General features: G+C 41.8%; 1 protein-coding gene across 4 annotated transcripts in view; it reads left to right on the top strand.

The window, feature by feature from the left end:
• The window catches only part of disc1 (DISC1 scaffold protein), a 119881-nt gene that overhangs the window by 48901 nt on the left and 47622 nt on the right, over positions 1-23358 (top strand). For all 4 annotated transcript variants that reach the window (XR_009815288.1, XR_009815289.1, XM_061960834.1 and 1 more), the window contains exons 9-10: positions 1377-1565; positions 19689-19749. Coding sequence is in view for 2 of the 4 variants with exons in the window: in XM_061960834.1 (XP_061816818.1) it covers positions 1377-1565; positions 19689-19749 (250 nt within the window). In the remaining 2 variants the exon portion in view is untranslated. The remainder of the gene's footprint in view (positions 1-1376; positions 1566-19688; positions 19750-23358) is intronic.

The following is a 23358-nucleotide window of genomic DNA, read 5'->3' on the forward strand; positions in this document are numbered from 1 at the left end:
TATGCTTTTGTGCACTTCTCTGATGCACTATTGGACTGCTATGATTAAAAGACTCTTACCTGCACATCGCCTCATCAAGTCTGCGCTTCCAGAGATCACAACCATCGCAGCGTTACGTGTTAGTGACACAACTGATATTCACAGACAGTCTGTTTTTGTTATTCATTTCTTCTGTTAGATTGTGTGTGTTGTCCCCTGAACAAAATGCTGTCCTGTCATCTGTAAATAATACTAACTTTATGTCCTTTGTAACTTTATAAATGTTTATATAGAAATTTAATGATTTTGGTCCCAGTGTTGAACCCTGGGTTATGTTGTAGGCTCAAATTATGTTTAGGGCATCCCAAAATTCTCTACCATCCAATATACAGAACCTATTCCAGCATAGAGATGCTCACCATAGTTACAGTCTAAGAGGAAACAACAAATTATATTTTCCTAAATTTAGAACAACTTTAAAATCAATGTGCATTTCAGTGCGTGGAGTCAGTCTGTGGAACAACTTAGGGGACGAGTTAAAAACCTGTTCTAACATGATTCAATTTAAAAGACTGTTTAAAGAAGAAGTACTGAAGAAGTACGAGGAGGAAAGAGAGTGATGCCCTCAGCACAGAGCGATGGGAGATAGGTGTATGGTCAGAGTGTTTGGGCCTGTGTGTGTGTCTTTGTGTGTGTGTGTGTGTGTGTTTTGTCTCGTCTTGTCTTGTCTCATAGTAACAGTGGTGCTATTGTATTGTTAGTGTACAGGAGCTTTTCTTGTTTGTATAGTATTGTTCTTGTATTATATTGTTTATGTTAAATGTGGAATGAGTGAGAGGGGTTGGGATATTATAAGCATTTGCTTCATCCAACCCCTGTTCAAGCCTTGCATAAATGTCTCTGCCAAAATGTAAAAAAAAATGTATGTTGTTGTACTGTGCAGGTTTGAAATAAATAAATCAATCAATCAATCAATCAATCAATCAATCAATCATATACTTAAAACTGTAGACGTGCGTTCTCCTAGCTTGTCGTATTGCTCGCTGTTGGTTAAGTAGCTTCTTACATAGTTTAAGAACAACCCTCTGATGCTGTACTGTTGTAATTTGTTAATTAAGATGTTGTGATTAATTGTGTCAAATGCTTTTGTTAGATCCATAAACACTAAAGCTGCACACTGTTTACCATCTATTGCACTGGTAACCTCCCATCTGTGTTGAGATGTTAGCTCTGTATCCATATTAGTTGTCTGTGAGCGTTCCACTTTTATTGATGACTTTCTCCACTAGCCATTACCAATACTATTAGCTTTACATAATTGCACCATTCATGTTTAAGTCACTCATTAGAGGTGAGAGGTGTATGCAATAATGTTTCTCTGGTGGACCACCATGCAGGTAATGACTTCAGCAGTGCCAAGGAGCTGAAGGCTGAAATTAAAGCGATGTACCAGGAGCAAGAGAGACTGGAGGTTCTGGCCAAGAGGCTGCACAGTCTAAGCTCAGGAAGCAGCCAGGAGCTGGCCAGGATGAAGGAGCAGCGGCAGCAGCTCAGACAGGAGCTGGAGCAGAGGGAGGCGCAGCATGGTGAGTCTGTCTGCACTCAGATTAGACTTTTGTCCCTCAGGAGGCTGGAAGAAAGGAAGGCGGCTGCAGGAAGAGGAGAAGACTGGGGGGAAAAAATAATCCATCATATTAAGCACGCTCATGATTGACTTATAAAAAGCAGCAAGGCTATTATAAACATAAAAATTAGCATAAAGATTGTGGCTCTACATAAAAAAAAAAAGATCAGAGCACTCACTAATTGAACCTGAGCATAAGGTGATTTTCTGTGGCTGGACCGATTTTAATTTTTTTTTTAATACAGACTGTCGAGTGGGAGTGTTATGCAGTTGTGTCCAAACGTTTTCCACCAAGGTCCACCGCCATGTACTGTAGGAAAATTGAAGGATGCCGTTTGCACTTAGTACATTTTGTGCAAAACCAATCATAACATTAGGGTTAGGGTTAAAAAATAACATTGGCATTTCAGCTTTGTGTTATAGGTGGCATGGCAAATTAGTGTAATATCTCGGCTAGGAAGGGACAAGCAGTAGAAAATGGATGGAGGGATGGATCTAATTATGTATCTTCTTAATGACAAGCAGGACAGGGGAAAAACCTAAATATCAACAGTGTACCTCAGGATGGGTGTGCTTTCTATTATGTGTTTTAGCATAAAACGTATCTGTTCTGAAACATTGAATTTACTTCAAGATCGTCATGCAAGATCAGAGACACAGAAATGACATAATTTGGTGACGATGTCATGTTGATGTCCTGCCTTAAAGCGCTTACCGAGCCTCTAGTTGGATTACCATTACGACATTCCCAATACTGCCAATAGCTTCTATCTTAGGGCATGTATTTGCATGGTATTTTGAGTTTTGCTACAATTTGACTTAACGTGCTAACAAACATTATTGTCAATTGTCTTGCATGTATTCCCTTCTTTAACATTTTGGTTTACTGACATCAACTTTTAACATTCTAAACATTTCTAAGGATAACTAGTTTTGACTTTTCATATATACTGATTTACATAAATGGCGCATAATGTATAATGTATACTGTATAATAATCAGCCCTTTGAGACATTTGCGGTTAAGGGTTATATAAATCATCTTTCATTGATTGATGATATTCATGCTGAGTTAGTATTTTAGAAATGACCACTGAGCCAAAAAAGGCCTTTGTTGTATTTTTCATAACCACCTCTGATTTGCAACAGAAAACACCTTTTTAAATATGAATAGAGAAATGAAACATTGGGGTTCTTTTCTAAAAGGAAGTCCTCTCTTGATGTTGCTCCATGCTGGGAGGACATCAATGAACGGTAAGTTTTCTTGCAAATGATCGAGAAACCTGTCATCCGTGCCTGGGGACTCAAATGGGTTTGCGTCAGGATTGGCAGCTGTTAAAAACAGGAGGGGTGTGAATTAGGGGAAATACACTCTAGATTGTGTGAAGTAGCCAATTACCTCCGAGCCACAGGCTGCAGACATGACGTATAGCAAGCTCTAACTAGAAGAGACCTCAATGGCGCTTAAAGAAATCCTTTGCTTTTTAAGGGGTTTAGCCTCCTGGCATTGGGTTTTGATGGCACCGCCTGCAGTGCTCCTCCAATCCATCAGTCACAGGCATATTTCTAAAAAGGTCACTTCGCTCTATGAGCGGGAGCATGCAGAGGGGGATGGGGACAGTGACGAGACACTAGTGTAGGTACTGAAGCTCCAGCAGCAGCCCCAGCGTGTTCAATCAGTCATCTTACTTCCTCTGTTATCAAGATCGTTAGTGGTTACAGCCTGGCCATTAGTGTTGAGCCATTATCTTGCCCTAAACGTGTCAGTAGGGGGCATCATTTAAATATTACAAGCACCTTCTTTTTTGTAAGGTTTTGGCCTTTTTAATTCACACATTAGTCATAAACTCCAATGACTGATTTATTCATTATGATTGCAATTGTACGTATCACTATAATTTAAAGATTAAACTACCTGATTTTGGATGATCAAAACACCCGCGCTGATCAGTAGACATAGATTTGACAACGCCAGCAATCCTATATGTTATCATATCAATGATTCCTAAATGCATGTTGTGCTTCAGTAAGGAAAATGCTGCTCCGATGGACACACAAAGAAGCTAAGTAGTATGTTCAGACTAGACAAAGGAATCAGGAATCAGGTGGTGACACTTCACTTTGTGGGACGCATCGGCGAGTTAATGATTGGTTTTTCGTGTTGCTTAAATGCTCAAGTGGGCGTGCACAATATGTCATCAGCAGTACTTTCTCAATGTGTTGCTGACACCAAGCAAGGGGCGCATTAAAGTGTCACCGTACTTGGCAATAAGGATTTGGCACACGCTTGCTGGAACCTACAAACCACACATTACCGCCCTTTGGCTGGATGGGGTTAGAAATGATTGTCTCCTTCAAAGTCAAGGTGGCCACTGAGGTAGCTCGAGCACACTCTTAACATACTACAAACACATCAACATAATGCAAAAACATATGCATATCCTTGAAAAATGGCATTGTCATGACAAAAGCTCTAAAGCAGCACAAGAAATCTTGTTGAGTACAGCTTTGTACGCCTGTAGTGTTTAGGGTGGGGAGTTGGGCTTTTGGCCCTAATTGCCATTGGCCCAAGTGTTGATGAATGGCAAATCCATCCCAGCCAGAGGTTTGACTCCCAGCCGAGAGTATAAATTTGTCCAAAAACAGATTTTGAGTAATTTTAAATTTGCAAATAAATAATTGAACAACAGACAAGATGGGTAAAATACCCCCAGAAATAAGAACAATCAAGTAAGGAAGTGGAGACAGTGCGTACTCTGGTGTTGCTTATTTAATACAAGTCTTAGTATGCAGATGGTATATTCTGTTTAAAGCGGATATTTTTATTTTTACTTGATGAAGACATAAACGCTTCAAACTTGAAGTACTGAAACATCCATCCATCCATCCATCCATTTTCTACCGCTTGTCCCTTTCGAGGTCTCGGGGGGTGCTGGAGCCTATCTCAACATATTCAATAATTTACCAAAGTGATCAGAATATAAAACAACCCCAAATAGAAGTGGAACTCTCTTTGTCAGGACACTTTTGGGAATTATATATTTTATGATACAAAGACAAAAAATAATTTAATTGATATGTTAAAAAAAAAAAATCATGTTTGCAGACATTACAATTGAAAAAAGGACATCATATTTCTTAGATGCTTGACAGTTTGATGACTGCTTTATTGACCACCCCTCATCCATTCATCCATATTCTACCACTTATCTCTCTTCGGGTTGCGGGAGGGGCTGGAACCTATCCCAGCTGCACTCGAGCAGAATTAAAATCTTAATTTCTCTGTTGTTTGCTAATTTGCCCATTTTTTGAGACATTTTTTTCAAGCGGATGCATCTCTCCAGGTCACTAATGTACCGTATTTTCCGCACTATAAGGCGCACCGGATTATTAGCCGCACCTTCTATGAATTACATATTTCATAATTTTGTCCACCAATAAGCCGCCCCGGACTATAAGCCGCGCCTACGCTGCGCTAAAGTGAATGTCAAAAAAACGCTGCGCTAAAGTGAATGTCAAAAAAACAGTCAGATAGTTCAGTCAAACTTTAATAATATATTGAAAACCAGCGTTCCAACAACTCTGTCCCAAAATGTACGCAAATGTGCAATCACAAACATAGTAAAATTCAAAATGGTGTAGAGCAATAAATAGCAACATAATGTTGCTCGAACGTTAATGTCACAACACACAAAATAAACATAGCGCTCACCTTCTGAAGTTATTCTTCATTCGTAAATCCTTCGAATTCTTCGTCTTCGGTGTCCGAATTGAAAAGTTGCGCAAGCGTGGGATCCAAAAATGGCCGGCTCCGCCTCGTCGAAGTCATCGGATTCAGTGTCGCTGTTGTTGTGCAGCAGTTCTGTGAATCCTGCCTTCCGGAAAGCTCGGACCACAGTTGTGACCGAAACTATCTGCCCAGGCATTTACGATCCACTGGCAGATGTTGGCGTATGTCGACCGGCGCTATCTGCCCGTCTTAGTGAAGGTGTGTTCGCCTTCGGAGCTGTGTGAAAAAAGCCACCCGGCCTCTTCGCGTAAACTTCCCTTAACCACTCGCTCATCTTTTCTTCATCCATCCATCCCTTCGAGTTAGCTTTTATGATGACGCCGGCTGGAAAGGTCTCTTTTGGCAAGGTCTTCCTTTTGAATATCATCATGGGTGGAAGTTAGCATGGCAAGCTAGAACCACAGTGAAGGATGACTTCTCATTCCCTGTGGTGCGAATATTCACCGTACGTGCTCCCGTTCCACAGTGCAGTTCACAGGAATATCAGTTGCTGTGAAATACGGTAGTAATCCGTGTGCGGATGGAGAGATTGCGTCTTTTTATGAACCGGATCGCTTAGTAGGAGCCATTTTGTGGTCTTTACAGATGTAAACAGGAAATGAAACGTACGGTGATATCCGCGCGTTTTTTCTTCTTCTTCCGGGGGCGGGTGAAGCGCTTCCTGTTCTATGGGGGCGGGTGCTTTCCTTGGCGGTTGCTTGCGTAGAAGAAGAAGCGCTTCCTGTTCTACCGGGAAAAAGATGGCGGCTGTTTACCGAAGTTGCGAGATCGAAACTTTATGAAAATTAATCGTAATAAAGCGCACCGGGTTATAAGGCGCACTGTTAGCTTTTGAGAAAATTTGTGGTTTTTAGGTGCGCCTTATAGTGCGGAAAATACGGTATGCGTGTGAGTGACAGGAATACAAACCTTGAATCGTCTTTGGCATTATCACCTTCTGGTTTGTATGTATCTATCTAATCCCCTTTTCTCCAGACCTTTCTCATGTATACAGTAAATACAGGACTTTTTTAAAAACACAATACCACTTATGAGAGGTTCTCATAAAGAGTCCCCCTCGCCAAGTTTAATGGTTTGGGGGTAATGGAACTTAGAATAATAATAATTATAGAATTGATTAGATTTATATAGCACTTTTTTCTAATGACTCAAAGCGCATGGAAACTAATATACATTCACACACTGATGGTGGTAAGCTATATTTGTAACCACAGCTACCCTGGGGTAGACTGACAGAAATGTAGCTGCTAATTTGCACCTACGGCCTCTCCGAACACCACCAAAAAAGTTTACACATTTATTTACCACTGTGGGTGGCACTGGGAGAAAGGTGGATGACGTGTCTTGCCCAATCACACAACAGCAGTGACTAGGATGGCGAAAGCTGGATTTGTACCAGGAGCCCTCAAGTTTCTGGATAGCCACTCTACCATCTGAGCCACATCGCTCCAACTTGGCAAGGTTACTAGTCTCTCGCTTCACTGATACTACCAATGGTGATATAACACAACACTTTATGCAGCTGTTAAGTCCTTGCCTTTAGAAGTCTGCTGGTTGCGTCAAAAGCTTTTACTTGACCTCGGAAATAAGTATTTGAGTGTCTGAGAGCTGCTTAAAATTTAAAAAATTACTTAATAGCTGAAACGAGATAAAACTCACATGGTTCTTCCTTCTAGGCAACAAAACCAGGGCATCGTCTTCCAGTTATTAAGGGTCGAGTGCATTTTATGCAACAGTGAAGTGTAGTATGTCCCTGTAATTGTAGTACAGAAAATTACGCTGGTCCCAAAAGACTGCAAGCACGATCTTGCCGAGTAATGTTACGATACAATATTTATTTTGAGGTGGGGAGTGACAATTCTTCCATTACTTCAAATGGGTTTTAGTTTCTTTATCATAATGATGAACCCATGTTACATTCAGCTTGATTAGTCTGTTGAAGAAGTCCTCCTGATTTTCCTGACTTGTGGACACAAGAGTTTGAGAGTATTTGCTTATTCCTGTATCTGGAAAAGTGTGATACATTTATGTATCTATCATTCAGACAACTTCTGCATATGGCGGCCTCAAATGTCAAATGGTGTCTTCATCAGACTGATTGAAAGAGGAGCTGTCTGCGCCAATGTCCAAACACACTTGAACTGACGTACGATGCCAGTGATTCATTGCCTCATCCATTGGGGCATTCCCCCGATTGGTTTATTTCATCTCATTGATCATGTCCCTTGGTAGAGGGTCTGGCAAGAACAGCAACTTGCTAATGGGTATGAGTTCAGACCTGCTAATTACCACGTTACCCACAGAGATGTGTGATATTGTATATGCACAATTTGAGCTGAGGGTCAGGAGAAATCTCTAATGAGCATCCCTTATGATTTTCCTTAACATTCCAACTCGAGTCACCTTCATTCTACTGTTGGGTAGTATTGGACTCTGTATATCAGTCCGGCAATGCAAGTGCCATCAAAAATACTGGCACCCAGAGTTATTACACAAATGCAATTTTCCTCTTAATGGAGTGCTGATAGTAACGCTGAGGGCATATATGATTTATTCATTACCCTGCCACTTCTAGGGTGCTTCTATTGAGGACATGATGGAAGGTATAACAGCTCCTCTCCTAAAGAGACTCAGATGATTGAGAGTGGTAAAGTGGTTAAGTGGACCCGGGAGAGTGTTTCCTGCTTTTTGTTTCTAAAGTTTTTTGGCATTAGTCATTCTTCCTGTGATTGAATATGGGATAGGACGCCGTTCCATTGTCAGATTGTTATTACTGTATGTCAGATCAATTATGTCAGATATCTCAGCGTGTGTATGCCCAAAGGAATCACTACAAAAACAAATCTGCAACATCAATCAATGTATGTTCTTGGTACAGTGTTGTGTCAGGAAGAGCGTCCAGTGTAAAAACTATGCCAAAAATCATTCATGAGACTTAATCACTGTGGCAAGTCAAAGATAACAACTTGAGAAATTCCAAATTATCCATGGGTGTGAGTGGTTGTTTGCCTGTAAGTGACTGGAAACCTTTTAAACAAGGTCAGGCTTGTCATGTACAGACATTTTTATCTTTCAGGCTTTTATAGACAAATCTTGCTTATAAAGTTATGATCAGTAGGCAAAATGAACTTGTTTACTATATGACTGGAAACCCGTTGCTGGGATAGGCTTCAGCTCACCTGCATGAATGGTATTGTCTTTGTATATAAATATTTCTGACATACCAAATCAGAAATTATGCCAAAAATAGCAATAGTTTGTAGAAATGAATCTATTGCCTCACAGTCCAAAAACATGCAGGTTGAGTGAGGTGATTGCTGTTTGTCTATATATGGCCTGTGATTGACTGGCGACCAGTCGAAGGTGAACCCAACTTCTTTCCCAAAAGTTAGCTGCCCGTGGCCCAGGATAAGGTAGAGAAAATCTATGAATGTATAATATATCAGCCTATTTTGGAAAACATTTTGGATTTGCCACGTTGACTTAAAATGTAATCAATATCAGTTTCATTGAACCGTGTCTAACTTTTCCACACATTTTTGGGGACAATAATATGTTTTGCATAATCCTGGTCCCTAGAAAACAATGAAAAGGGCTTTGACAGAAGTAAGGACAGCATGTGTTGCTATGAGGAGTGATGAAATGCATAGCTAGAAAGGCACTCAGTGGAGCACAGACATCCACCAAGGTGGAAATACTGTTGTCTGCATATCAACAGAATGGACTACTGGCAAAGAAGGGTTTCAATGATAGCAAGTAGCGATGAGAGAATATATTAAAAATGTTTATTCCAATGTGGTAAAACTGTAATGAGTACTTGCCAAGCACATACACAGTTTCATGAAAATCAGTTGTGTAGTTTTTCTGTAAAGTTGTTGGGGGCGTAATTACTATTGTATTGATACAGTCTATTTTTTGTCAAGGTTCTCCTTTTGGATTCTTTCCGTGCATTCATGCATAGTCCCTGAAGATGTTTCAGCCAGCCATAGCAGGGCTATTGTCATACTTCGTGGCCTCAGGGCTGTACAATATTATGCCTTATTTGGACTTCACTGCCAATGTTGCTTGGCTGCTGCTCCATCCAGAGACACCCAAACTGTGCATACTGCATAATCCTCACCTGCACCGTGTTACCTGCAGCGCTGAGCTTCAACACATTCATCACAACCAAAGCCTTCAACTCAGTTACAAAGACACACAATTGCTCCTTTACCTTATTATGCACAGGCTTTTATACCATGCATATCATTGGCGCTGCGTTAGCATAGTGCCCCCTTTAATTTGTTAGACAACACGGAAGCCCCACAGATGTTAGGTATTGTTACGAGGCCGTGAGGAAATTACTGCATTATTCATTTTCAATTACTGTGCTGTTTAAATACTCATATAATGCAGCAGCAAATTGGAAACGCCTTGCCGTTGTTAACGGTGCGATAAATCTGCTCCATTTGCTTTGTCTCTATAAATACGTATTATAATCTGTAGAGACAGCATGTTTAATCAACCTTATACTTGGTTTACTCTATGTAGTTATTTCTTTACTAAGTGGCTAAATTAATAGTCAGACCATTCAAAGCAAAAGGCTCCTTTGGCATATTAAATGGCACATTGTATTCTATTATGTTATGATTTGAGGGCTTTCTGGAGCCAACCGCAGACTTTGGAAAGAATAAGTGTTTTCAGCACCTGCTGAGATCATTGTCACAATGGGAGGCCGAGCTTGGCCTTATATATTACGGACTAGTGTGGTTCCTCTCGTCTTCAATGGCTTTTTATTGCTAATTTGATTCGCTTGGCCTACCAAATAACATGGTCTCCCGCAGACTTACAGGAAGTGGTAATATCACCCATTGCTCGGGTTCTGTTACAACAGACGTAGGTTCTGCTTCTTGATGCCTGGACCTATTCTATTAGTTTTCTTTCATCTGTCATGTCCACAAAGGCTGACTAGATTTTTTTCCCCTGCTGGCGGTTGGCATAGCGACAAGATGGCGCGCAGACTCTCCTCAGCATACAACAGGATGAGGAAATACACTTATGTCTGCATCACATAGCTACTGTACATTTCCTTTTTAGGATAGGATAGGATAGGATAGCACTTTATTGCCATTGCACTTAAAATATGCAGTACTTGTGACTTTTTCAATTCCTTACAGGTAATTATTTCTATATCTGGTCCTTGAACTCGTTCAAACCAGAGCCCGTTTTGTCATCTCTCATTTGTACATACGTCAGGCCTAATGCCCCCCATGTATAATTCAGTGGCTATCTATTTGCATGCTGCTTAATAAATGAATGAATGCATAGATGAAGGTTGACATGAGATATTCAGGCAGGATTGGATATCACACAGCAATTAAGGATGTGATAAGTGAGCTGCTTGGTGCCTCTCTTACTTGTACCTATATGAGGAACAAGCACACATGCAGCCTCCACAAATAGACTGGCTATCTCCATTGTGCTTGCACACAAGCTTGTGGACGGACGCCTGTGTTTGTGTATGTGTGCTTCTCAACCATGATTCCTTTTCCCTGCTGTGCCAGTCTGTCGCCTGTCTCATTCTGGAGATGACGTTGTCTAATAACCAGTATCAAGACAATGAACAAATTACATGTCAAACTCCAGCATGATTTAGAACACCAATTAGGTTTCTTGTCCTCATTCAATCTGTGATAGCTAAATAACAAGAGTTTTGGTACACACAGGGTTCACAACCCAATTCTGAATTTTTTTTCTCCCTTGTCGCCCTGTTCAGATACACGTTATGTAAGTGTAAACAGACTGAAAAAATAACGCATAGACACAGATATCCGCAGATCAAAATGAGGCCTTGACCATACTACATATAATGCAAATCAATACAGAATACCGCCCACTTTTTGTATGATTTGGCCTGCGTCAAAAATTGTCGTCAACATTTTGACCATGTTTTCGAATACCGTCCCGGTTCTCATACGGCTAGACATTGCGTGTTCATTACAGCGCATTCTGCGGAATCGAGTGCCAAAAGAATCCCACGCGTTAGTGACTCAGTCTCTGTATGACTGCAAAGTAACCCACCAAAGGGCCAAATAAAGTGAACAGCGCTTTGATAAAGAAGGTGAGAAACACTGTTGTGATCCATCATGACTGTTTTGGACTTTATTTTTCCTGTGTTGAGTGTTTCTTCCTGACAGTGCTTTTATTATGCTCCCCCTTTTTGACTGTCTTTTTGTGACTTCACTATTACGTTTGAAGCCTGTTACCTCACCTGTTCCTGGTTGGCAATTAAGAGGCTCACCCTCCCCTGATTGCCAACCAGGAGGGTTTATCTACAAGTGTCGCCTTTTTTGCAACGCTGGTTCATTGTTCCAATGATCGCGTTGTACTTTCTTATGTTTACCTTTACCTTATCTTTTCTTTCCTAGCCTTGCTTTGCCTAATCCGTAATCTACTGCTGTAGCCATGCTGGTGTGTATACATTTTCGAAGCCTAGTAAAACCTTCGACTCTCTGCATACAGGGATCATGCCAACTGCAGCAACCGTAACAAACAATATTGAATTACAGTTTGAACTCGTAGCAAATTACAAAGGTGGTGTCTGTGGCTCTGCCCTTCCCACCTCCCTCTGCTCTCATCACCATCTTCACCAAAAATAATCCTCAATGAAGGTTAGGAATGGGCACTGAATCCAGTACTTTTTTGGCACCATCCGAATCTTGCTGGTCCTACCGGGCACCGATTCACGTAAAATCCAACGGTGCCATGTTACGGTACCTGGATTGTGTGTGACGTCACACCCACACTTGGCGATCACTCCAGCATCACTGAGAGTGGACTCAGCCAAACTACCTCTAGGTAATGTTGCCATTTTCAATGCCAATACAGAAACTGACTCAAGAAACGTTCCAACGTAAGCACGTAAGGCTCCAATTGTCCAAAAATGCGCTAGCTTAATGCTAATACATTTTACATTGGCTTTGCTACTGACATGCTACTGATTAGTATGAGCAATTCTACAACCTGTATGAAGTTGGCCCCCTAACCTTGTCCAAATCTCCCCAAACTTGTCCCATTTGTTTGTGCTACATTTTTGATGGTTTGGGCTGCAAACATTTTTGGTCTAATTAGTACAGTTTTTAAGTTATTAATGAATTATTAAATTATAAATAGCTCCATAAAACATTAATAACATAAATAATATAATAGTTAGACCAAAACGTTTCGCAGCACAAACGTAGCATAAACGATTGGGACTTGTTTAGGGAAGTTTTCACAAGGTGGGGTGGCTAGTTATTAATTAAGTAATTTTCTACCGCTTGTCCCTCTCAGGTCGCAGGTGGGCTGGAGCCTATCTCAGCTGCACTCGGGCCGAAGGCAGGGTCAAAATGAGTTAATAACTAAATAACCCAGGTGATTTTACAAGGCAATTTCAACACAAATAAAAACTGCAACTAAGATGCACGTTTCAATCAAACAGCTAGTGCGTTATAACTACAATACTTACATTACTAACAATTTTTAGGGTGCAACAAAAGACTAGATTCAGCAAAGACTGATAAACACTAATACCATCTAACGTCTTGAAGTTCCATCCATCCATCCATCTTCTTCCGCTTATCCGAGGTCGGGTCGCGGGGGCAGCAGCCTAAGCAGGGAAGCCCAGACTTCCCTCTCCCCAGTCACTTCGTCCAGCTCCTCCCGGGGGATCCCGAGGCGTTCCCAGGCCAGCCGGGAGACATAGTCTTCCCAACGTGTCCTGGGTCTTCCTCGTGGCCTCCTACCGGTCGGACATGCCCTAAACACCTCCCTAGGGAGGCGCTCGGGTGGCATCCTGACCAGATGCCCGAACCACCTCATCTGGCTCCTCTCGATGTGGAGGAGCAGCGGCTTTACTTTGAGCTACCCCCGGATGACAGAGCTTCTCACCCTATCTCTAAGGGAGAGCCCCGCCACCCGGCGAAGGAAACTCATTTCGGCCGCTTGTACCCGTGATCTTGTCCTTTCGGTCATAACCCAAAGCTCATGACCATAGGTGAGGATGGGAACGTAGATCGACCGGTAAATTGAGAGCTTTGCCTTCCGGCTCAGCTCCTTCTTCACCACAACGGATCGATACAGCGTCCGCATTACTGAAGACGCCGCACCGATCCGCCTGTCGATCTCACGATCCACTCTTCCCTCACTCGTGAACAAGACTCCGAGGTACTTGAACTCCTCCACTTGGGGCAAGATCTCCTCCCCAACCCGGAGATGGCACTCCACCCTTTTCCGGGCGAGAACCTTGGACTCGGACTTGGAGGTGCTGATTCTCATCCCAGTCGCTTCACACTCAGCTGCGAACCGATCCAGTGAGAGCTGAAGATCCTGGCCAGATGAAGCCATCAGGACCACATCATCTGCAAAAAGCAGAGACCTAATCCTGCAGCCACCAAACCGGATCCCCTCAACGCCTTGACTGCGCCTAGAAATTCTGTCCATAAAAGTTATGAACAGAATCGGTGACAAAGGGCAGCCTTGGCGGAGTCCAACCCTCACCGGAAACGTGTCCGACTTACTGCCGGCAATGCGAACCAAGCTCTGACACTGATCATACAGGGAGCGGACCGCCACAATCAGACAGTCCGAAACCCCATACTCTCTGAGCACTCCCCACAGGACTTCCCGAGGGACACGGTCGAATGCCTTCTCCAAGTCTACAAAGCACATGGAGACTGGTTGGGCAAACTCCCATGCACCCTCAGGGACCCTGCCGAGAGTATAGAGCTGGTCCACAGTTCCACGACCAGGACGAAAACCACACTGTTCCTCCTGAATCCGAGGTTCGACTATCCGGCGTAGCCTCCTCTCCAGTACACCTGAATAGACCTTACCGGGAAGGCTGAGGAGTGTGATCCCACGATAGTTAGAACACACCCTCCGGTTCCCCTTTTTAAAGAGAGGAACCACCACCCCGGTCTGCCAATCCAGAGGTACTTCCCCCGATGTCCACGCGATGCTGCAGAGTCTTGTCAACCAAGACAGCCCCACAGCATCCAGAGCCTTAAGGAACTCCGGGCGGATCTCATCCACCCCCGAGGCCTTGCCACCGAGGAGCTTTTTAACTACCTCAGCAACCTCAGCCCCAGAAGTAGAAGAGCCCACCACAGATTCCCCAGGCACTGCTTCCTCATAGGAAGACGTGTTGGTGGGATTGAGGAGGTCTTCGAAGTATTCCCTCCACCGATCCACAACTTCCGCAGTCGAGGTCAGCAGAACACCATCCGCACCATACACGGTGTTGGTAGTGCACTGCTTCCCCTTCCTGAGGCGGCGGATGGTGGTCCAGAATCGCTTCGAAGCCGTCCGGATGTCGTTTTCCATGGCTTCCCCGAACTCCTCCCCAGTCCGAGTTTTTGCCTCCGCGACCGCTGAAGCCGCACACCGCTTGGCCTGTCGGTACCTGTCCGCTGCCTCAGGAGTCCCATGAGCCAAAAGAACCCGATAGGACTCCTTCTTCAGCTTGACGGCATCCCTCACCGCCGGTGTCCACCAACGGGTTCTAGGATTACCGCCACGACAGGCACCAACTACCTTGCGGCCACAGCTCCAATCAGCCGCCTCGACAATAGAGGTGCGGAACATGGTCCACTCGGACTCAATGTCCAGCACCTCCCTCGTGACATGTTCAAAGTTCTTCCGGAGGTGGGAATTGAAACTCTCTCTGACAGGAGACTCTGCCAGACGTTCCCAGCAAACCCTCACAATGCGTTTGGGCCTGCCATGTCTGTCCGGCATCCTCCCCCACCATCGCAGCCAACTCACCACCAGGTGGTGATCGGTAGAAAGCTCCGCCCCTCTCTTCACCAGAGTGTCCAAAACTACAAAGTCGATCATAGAACTGCGGCCTAGGGTGTCCTGGTGCCAAGTGCACATATGGACACCCTTATGCTTGATCATGGTGTTCGTTATGGACAATCCGTGACGGGCACAAAAGTCCAATAACAAAACACCACTTGGGTTCAGATCCGGGCGGCCATTCTTCCCAATCACGCCTCTCCGTCTTGAAGTTGAGACTCAGAAATGTGATAATAAAACAAGATATGACAACTGGACAGTTATCTTAATCAGCTCATTTTTAAATGTTGCAATAATAATTATTTTATCATCAAAAACAATTAATATCTATTAACACACAACAAAATACAAAGTTGATTCCTTTGAGTACCGGTATCGATTCCCAAGTACCTGGAATTGGTACTGCATCTGTTCGAATGTGAATGGTACCCATCTCTCTTAAAGGTTATAGTGATGCTGAATGCTCAGTAATGAATTAAATTCCTCATTTATATTTATATGTACTTTTGTGCTGTGTTTAGCATATAAAACTATCTTTATTATTATTTGTATTTGCTAATGAAAACCGAGGTACCACTGTATTAGTTGTATATTCGCTAATGTGAATCTAGTGTAAACAGAGCGGATATACCCAGACATCACAAGCTGGATGCTATCGTAATGTAACGATATTTGACGTTTGGATGCAAATTACAAGTTGCATGGATCATTACACAGGGGAAAAAATGATTGATGGGAGGCATGTGAAGTAATACTGAGGTTAAAGGGTGCAGAATTACCAAATTTTTCAAATCCAATTATACAATATTTTAATCAACACATCGGCCTCAGAGTTGGAAGATTCTGAGGCCATGTCTACACTAAGTCATTTAACCCCTTAGACGAATAATTATTTAGCCTAATCCCCGTTTCAACCAGCGTTTAAGGTCCCCCTCCTTGGACAAATTTTTACACGGCTAAGTACGCCGTGTATTTCTTGAATCTCCGGCACTTAGCTTTGTATGGACTCATTGATCATTTACAAACTGAGTTCGGAGAGGAAGTGATGCCAGAAAGACCGCGCCCCACACAGGATGTGACGTCAGAAAGAATGCACCACAGCCAGCTTCATGATAAAGCCGTTTCGTAACTCGGAGCTAACCACTGGAAATATGAAGGCGAGTCATCCAGACATGCCCGCGTTTCTCCTTCTTCTACATGTACAGACGCTTGTGGAAATCATACATGAATACCTTAGGTGAAAGCGATTGCAGCTATTTCGGATACAACACTTCTCAGACGGCAAGAGAACTTTCAAATGTCAGCTGTGATTCTACTTAGCGAAAAACTTTGTCCATTTGTCGAAGGAGAGACAACGAGAATATGAGCTCCCGGGGATGTGATAAAAAAGGTAGCGTGTGCTTTGTATTACCTGGCCGTCGAGGGAAGACGAGGGAAAACTACGGAAAACGGCGAATGCATTTGGACTGGCAAAGCAGACTGTATCAGTTATTATCCGCCATATATGTCGTGGACTCAACGTCTAGGTCCAGAATATACTGTATAAAGTCACCAAAAACTAATGGACAATGAAGGTGAAGGTAAAAGAGTAAGAAGTGTCCTGACCAGATATCTAGATCCCTAGTTTGATTGATGTTAAATGTTCTTTATCACATTGTTTACGTGTCTAATAAAGATTTGATTAATTTATGATGTCTCTGGTGTGATTCACGACAATAGGGCCCCACAGCACACTGGATTCTAGTTAATTGAAATACCATAACACTGGATATTGTTCAGATAAGTTAAATTCAAGAACTTGCACACAAAGCAACACTGGAGATGACTATGACGTGCGCATTTTCCGCGCATGCGTACTAGGTCGCGTTGCGTCGGCGGACGGAGGGGGGCGTGGATCTTAAACGGTGGCATTGTTGTGTGTGGACACGGATAAGGTTAGGTGAGATTTACCTTGGATAACCTTATCCAGCTTCGTGTAAACAGGGCCTGAGTTTGACTCCAGCTTGGGCCTCTCTTGTGTAGTTTTCATGTTCTCCTTGTTCTTGTGTGGGTTTTTTCTCGGTACTCTGTTTTCTACCTGGCGTTTAGAACTTTCAGAGAGATCTTCCCGCCCTAATAAACTTAATATTCAAATAAAATATAACATAAAATGTGTTATAAGTACTCGCATACAAGCTCTTCACAGAGAGAGCCATTTGCTATAAGTACATCCCATTGTGCGTAAAGATGTGCTGCTGCAGGGGGACATATTTTCATGTTTCATACATGAGCTCATTAACGGCGCTCAGATTGCCTCCGCCTTCATCCTAACTGCCTAACTAACGCTCAGCCAACCTGCGTCTGCAGCCTCGAGCGCATCTCAAAGCTGGCAGGGGGCTACAGGAAGCAACGCAAGATAGCTGTCCAGCTCCAAGCCCCGCAGAAAGACTGGCACGATATAAGGGCACACAATATGCACTGATTTAAAAATCTCACATTTCCCTCAAGCCTTCTCAAATTGGATTCCCTGTGCACCTCTTGAGGCAGGACTTCTACTTTCTCTAACAATGTTCACGCCTACTGTGATGATTATTGCCCTTCCTAATCACATGTATAATATCGCAAATGACAATCGCTTTTAATGAGATTAGAGTTGTGATTTGTTGCTAGGATACATATTCCTTCCCCATTGTGTAGCACAGGGGTGGGCAATTAATTTTTACCGGGGGCCGCATAAGCAACCCGAGCACTGCTGGAGGGCCACACCGACAATATTTCAATTAAATTTTGCTCAATATTATTTTTGATATACCGTAAGATAAATAATAATAATGCTAATAATAATAATAATTAATAATAATAATAATAATTTCATTTAACCTAACTTAACTTTATACAAAAGCAGATTGCTTTTGATGGTTTTATTTTTAACACTGTCTCACACAACACTTCCTGATGTATAATACAATGCAAAAATGTCAATTTCTGCACAGGGTCAATTTCTGTCTCTTTATCCTGAATTATCCAACATTTTTTAAAGTCAGATTTGGACAACCATCTGTTGTTAAAAATCATTTTTAAATCATATTTATTTTATATTGTTTTTTATATTGGTTTTATATGTAATTCTTTTTTGTTTTTATTCAGTCATTGGTGGAGCTAAGGATAATATTTGAATATTGTTTTTAATATTGTTGTGCAGCACTTTGGAAACATTTTGTTGTTTAAATGTGCTATATAAATAAAGTGGATTGGATTGGATTGGATCGTCACACCTGCCAGCTTGTCCCATTTCAGTCCTAACATGCCCAAACACGCATTTACCTATGTGAACAAGTCATTACCTGTGGTTGTCTCTTTAATTGACTGCATGGCTGCCAGCTCCTTCGTGATTTGAAAGTCTGTAGTCATCCCACGTAAGAAGATGAGCAGCTGGGCGGTGTCATGTACATCACAGCTCTCATCCAAAGCCAGCGAAAAACAGTCAGCACGGATTTCATATTTCATTCATTCACAACTCCTCCAACACGAACATTATTGTTTTTGCACTTTTGGCTTCTTATTAAATAATTTTTTAAATAGATTCAATCTTGCACGTGGAAACTATAAGTGTGGGCTTTAGTTGATATAACACTCCCGTCAGGGGGTGCATTCTACGCCTGTGGTGCATTATCCGGCACGGGCATTATCAGCGCAACAGAGTCCAATATGCACTCCTTAATAAACTCTCTTTCAGAAAAAGCCTTACTTTTTCTGGCGATTTTGTGAGAAATGACGAAACTTGTCCTGATGGCTGCAATCTAGGGGTGTGAAATTTGGTAAAAAGTCCTTGTTGGGTTTGCAGTTATACCATCAACGCATCAGCCTCCCTTGCGCGCGCTTCATCAGACAGATTCCGCTATTTTTCCTCGTGCTTCGTCGTGTAGTGGCGTTTCAAATGATATTCTTTAAACACAGCAACCTGTGTACCACAAATTAAGCACACGGCTTTACCTTTAATTTATGTAAAGAAATACTTGGCAGTCCATGTCTTGTTGAAAACACGCCATTCGTCATCAACTTTTCTCTTTTTAGCTCTCATCACTTGTCGCTGTGCACCTTCTCTCACAGGTTACACCCGGACATACGCCCATAAATAACACTTTTCAAAATAAAAGCAGCACAGTTGTATTGCACGCACGACATAGATGTTTTTTAAACTTTATTTTGTAATTTGTGATTGCCGCTGTTCAATTCACTCACAATCACACACGCGCATACGTCCACACGGAAGTAATACAAATAACGCTTTTCAAAACAAAAGCAGCACCGTTGTATTGCACAGTCGACATAGATACTTTTTTACATTTATTTTGTAATTTATGATTGGCCTCATGCGGGCCGGACAGGGACGCACAAAGGGCCGGATGTGGCCCGCGGGCCGCAGAATGCCCAGGTCTGGTGTAGCACATTCAATGCAAGTACAACATGCTGAGTTATTTTCTTTCTTCTCTCCATGCAGAAAGCAAGTTGAAAGAAAACACCGGAAAGTATATTGAGCTGTTGGAGGACAGGTTGCACAGGTATGTGTTTTGTAATGTTTTTGTTGTATGAGCACATACATGGGGGTTCTGTTTTTCACAGGAGTTAAAAAATAAAAAGCTCAGCCATAAACAGAACAACCTCCCCCAAGGACTCACCTCTATTGTCCTCTCAGCAATTGCAACCACCTCATGCTCTCACACCTTCTTCTCATGCAATTTGTTTCCCAGAGCCTTTCTCACTTTTTCTCTCCGTCTCACACATAAGTTATGTGACAGCTTCTGCTCTCCTTTTCACATATTATCTGTACCTTTATTGCATATACGGTACACCTCAGGTTAGAGTCTGTTCCTCTCTGCAAGCAGATTTGGACACAGGAGTATGTGGTCAATATTCTTTAGATGATATGGAACCTATTTTCAATTATTTTACATCTACTATTCTAGCATTTGAGCACAGATATTTTTGTATTTATTTATAATATTGGGGTTGGTCCAGAGAGCAGTTTTTTTTACTATGATAGTGTATCTGCAGATTAGACATTTTTGAAGATAATGGACACTAATAGATGTTTACTTTTCATTGGGTCACCAGATGTTTAGTTAATCATGGCTTTAAGATCTAATTAGCATAAAAAGACTTCACAGTTTAAGATGACACTGACACTTTTAATGAGAGAAAGGCTCCCAGCAACGCCAAGCAAGTGTGACGTCAGGCTCTCTGCGGCTCGCTTTTTGTCACGGACAATATCTAAACAGAGTCTCTAAACACAAGTACAATGTCCAATAACACCAGAAATAGATGCTAGACTTGTTACCAGTCGTTTTTTATTAAACACAGAGTGACTAAAAGGATTAAACAAATCTCTCTAAAAAAAAAAAATTCTCAACAAAGTATATTGTACATTAGGCAGCAACACATTTAAAATACGACAAATCGATATTATGCAAGAAAAATATAAATGTTAATACTATACTTAATAATAATACATTTGTTTTAAATGTGCATTCACATTTGTTTGCCTTTTTAAGGAATAGATGCATTATGGCCCCCACCACCACAGGTGTTTTGGCAATTTAGGAGAAACTCTGACATCAACAAAATAAAAATGTCTAACATTACGATCATGCTTTGTCAGAGATGTTTTTTAATGTTGTTGTGTGATATTTGCACCTAAAGAAATGCTAGTACATCAGTTGAGGAATATGAGGGCGGTTGTTGCGTGCTTTCTGGCTGGCTTGTGTAAATTATTTGATAACATTTTCTGGTCGAGTCTTCAATTATAGAATCATTATCAGGCTTAATAATACATTTGATTAATTAATTGAGTAGGTTAAAACATTGTCATGCAGCAATATGAAGACCATTAACTTGTAAAACATGTTATGTACAGAATATCAGAAACATTTATTCAGGTAGAAATATCACAGATTACAGCTGGGATAGCACCACCCCAAATGATCCATCTAGGTTACCCTTATTAATCTGAAAATTATACCTATCTGAGATTAATCACGATTAACTATGAACATGCAATTATCGCGATTAAATATTTTATTCATTTGATAGCCCTAATATATGTATATATATATATATATATATATATATATATATATATATATATATATAAGTAACGCGTTACTGTAACGTCGTTAGTTTTGGCGGTAACTAGTACTCTAACGCGTTATGGCGCAGTGGAAGAATGGCCGTGCGCGACCCGAGGGTCCCTGGTTCAATCCCCACCTAGTACCAACCTCGTCATGTCCGTTGTGTCCTGAGCAAGACACTTCACCCTTGCTCCTGATGGGTGCTGGTTAGCGCCTTGCATGGCAGCTCCCTCCATCAGTGTGTAAATGTGTGTGTGAATGGGTAAATGTGGAAGTAGTGTCAAAGCGCTTTGAGTACCTTGAAGGTAGAAAAGCGCTATACAAGTACAACCCATTTATCATTTATTTATTTTTTATATTCAGTAACTCAGTTACCGTGACTACATGATGCGTTACCGCGTTATTTTACGTTATTTTTTATGTAGTATCGGCTAGAAACAGAAGATCTGAGTGTGTTTTATTGCAGCACTGCAGTGTCGTCCTTCTGAATCTCTTGTGTCGCAAACTGGAGGCGCGCTCTGTGTGTCTGGGTGTGGGTGTGGTTGTGGGTGTGGGGAGGGAAGGGGGGCGGGGGGGTGCGCAATACAACGTAAACCGTTGGCCAACCAAAAAGTAACCACAGAACACTAGTGGTTGGCCAAGCGGACGTGACGACAGGCTGTCCTCACTCAGGTCCGCACGGACCTGGAGGGGGCGTGCCTTAAGTCCGGCTGGAAATCGAGAGAAATTCGGGAGAATGGTTGTCCCGGGGAGAGGCACTGAAATTCGGGAGGGTTGGCAAGTATGAGGTATTCTCACTTCTTTTCTTTTGTCGAGCACAAAGAAAAGAACATTTTAGTTAAATGTAAGTTGTGTCTTGGATCAAAGATCTGTCCAAAACAACAATTCAAATCTGCCTGGTTAGGCTTTGTGTATGTCACGTGTGCCTTCCTTAGGTGAAGCCAGGTTTACAGCTATGTTGTTATTATGCTGTTTGTTACTTATGTATGTTATGTTGCAGCTATTTAAAATAGTTTTGAAAATTTGTTCTGGCCTTAAATAAATTGGCCCTTTGAAACATATCTTTGTCTTTGTATGTCGTATGTAGACCACATTGCTTAGCAGAGTTCATTGATGCAAATGCATGTCAAGTTGATCAACAGATTGTATTATTCTCCAGTGCAATAACAGTACTGAAATGAAGGCTAAAAGGGCATTAATGGGAGCTTTTAAAAAAAAAAGAAGAAAAAAAAAAGTAACTAAATAGTTACTTTTCACAGTAACGCATTACTTTTTGGTGTAAGTAACTGAGTTAGTCACTGAGTTACTTTTGAAATAAAGTAACTAGTAACTGTAACTAGTTACTGGTTTTCAGTAATTAACCCAACACTGTATATATATATATATATATATATATATGTATATATATATATATGAGTGACTAGCGTTGTGTATGTGTATGTATAAACTCTCTAGCCCCCGAATATAAGACAACTTGTGTTTTTCAGACGGTTTTCTAGGGAAAGAAGCTTGTTGTGTCTTTATCTGATATCTGATTAGTGACACTAAATTCAGTTCTTATTGCAATTTATTCTTGTTACATGGTTTTGAAAATAATATGCATATATACATTTATCACTCGAATATGCAAATATGCTTTTCTCCACAAATTCACCCCACTGTCTTCCACCAACTCATCATAGCTTGAAGTTAATTCCCTTTCATATGCTTCAATAATAACATTGAATGGATTATAAAATATTGCAAAAAGTAGTATTTCCTGACCCGTGCAAGACATGAGCTCAGTCAGATGAAATATGATGCAGAGCTAGGAATTAGGCTTATATTGTCAGACTGTGCAGGGTTTATTAGTGATGTGTGAGCTGTCATTTGTTAAATCCTTTGACAACAGCAGTGTTCTCTTGGTATTCAGCAGACACATTCACTCTGGTGTTCATTTCAATTCATGTTATTTGAAAGATAGGAATTTGTGTCTTTAGTGGCTGCCATAGCTCCCTACCAAATGCAGTTACAGCCTCAGGCAAGGTCCACCAGCTTCCTCGT

The sequence above is a fragment of the Nerophis lumbriciformis genome, linkage group LG02 (assembly GCF_033978685.3).
Source record: "Nerophis lumbriciformis linkage group LG02, RoL_Nlum_v2.1, whole genome shotgun sequence".
NCBI lineage: Eukaryota > Metazoa > Chordata > Actinopteri > Syngnathiformes > Syngnathidae > Nerophis > Nerophis lumbriciformis.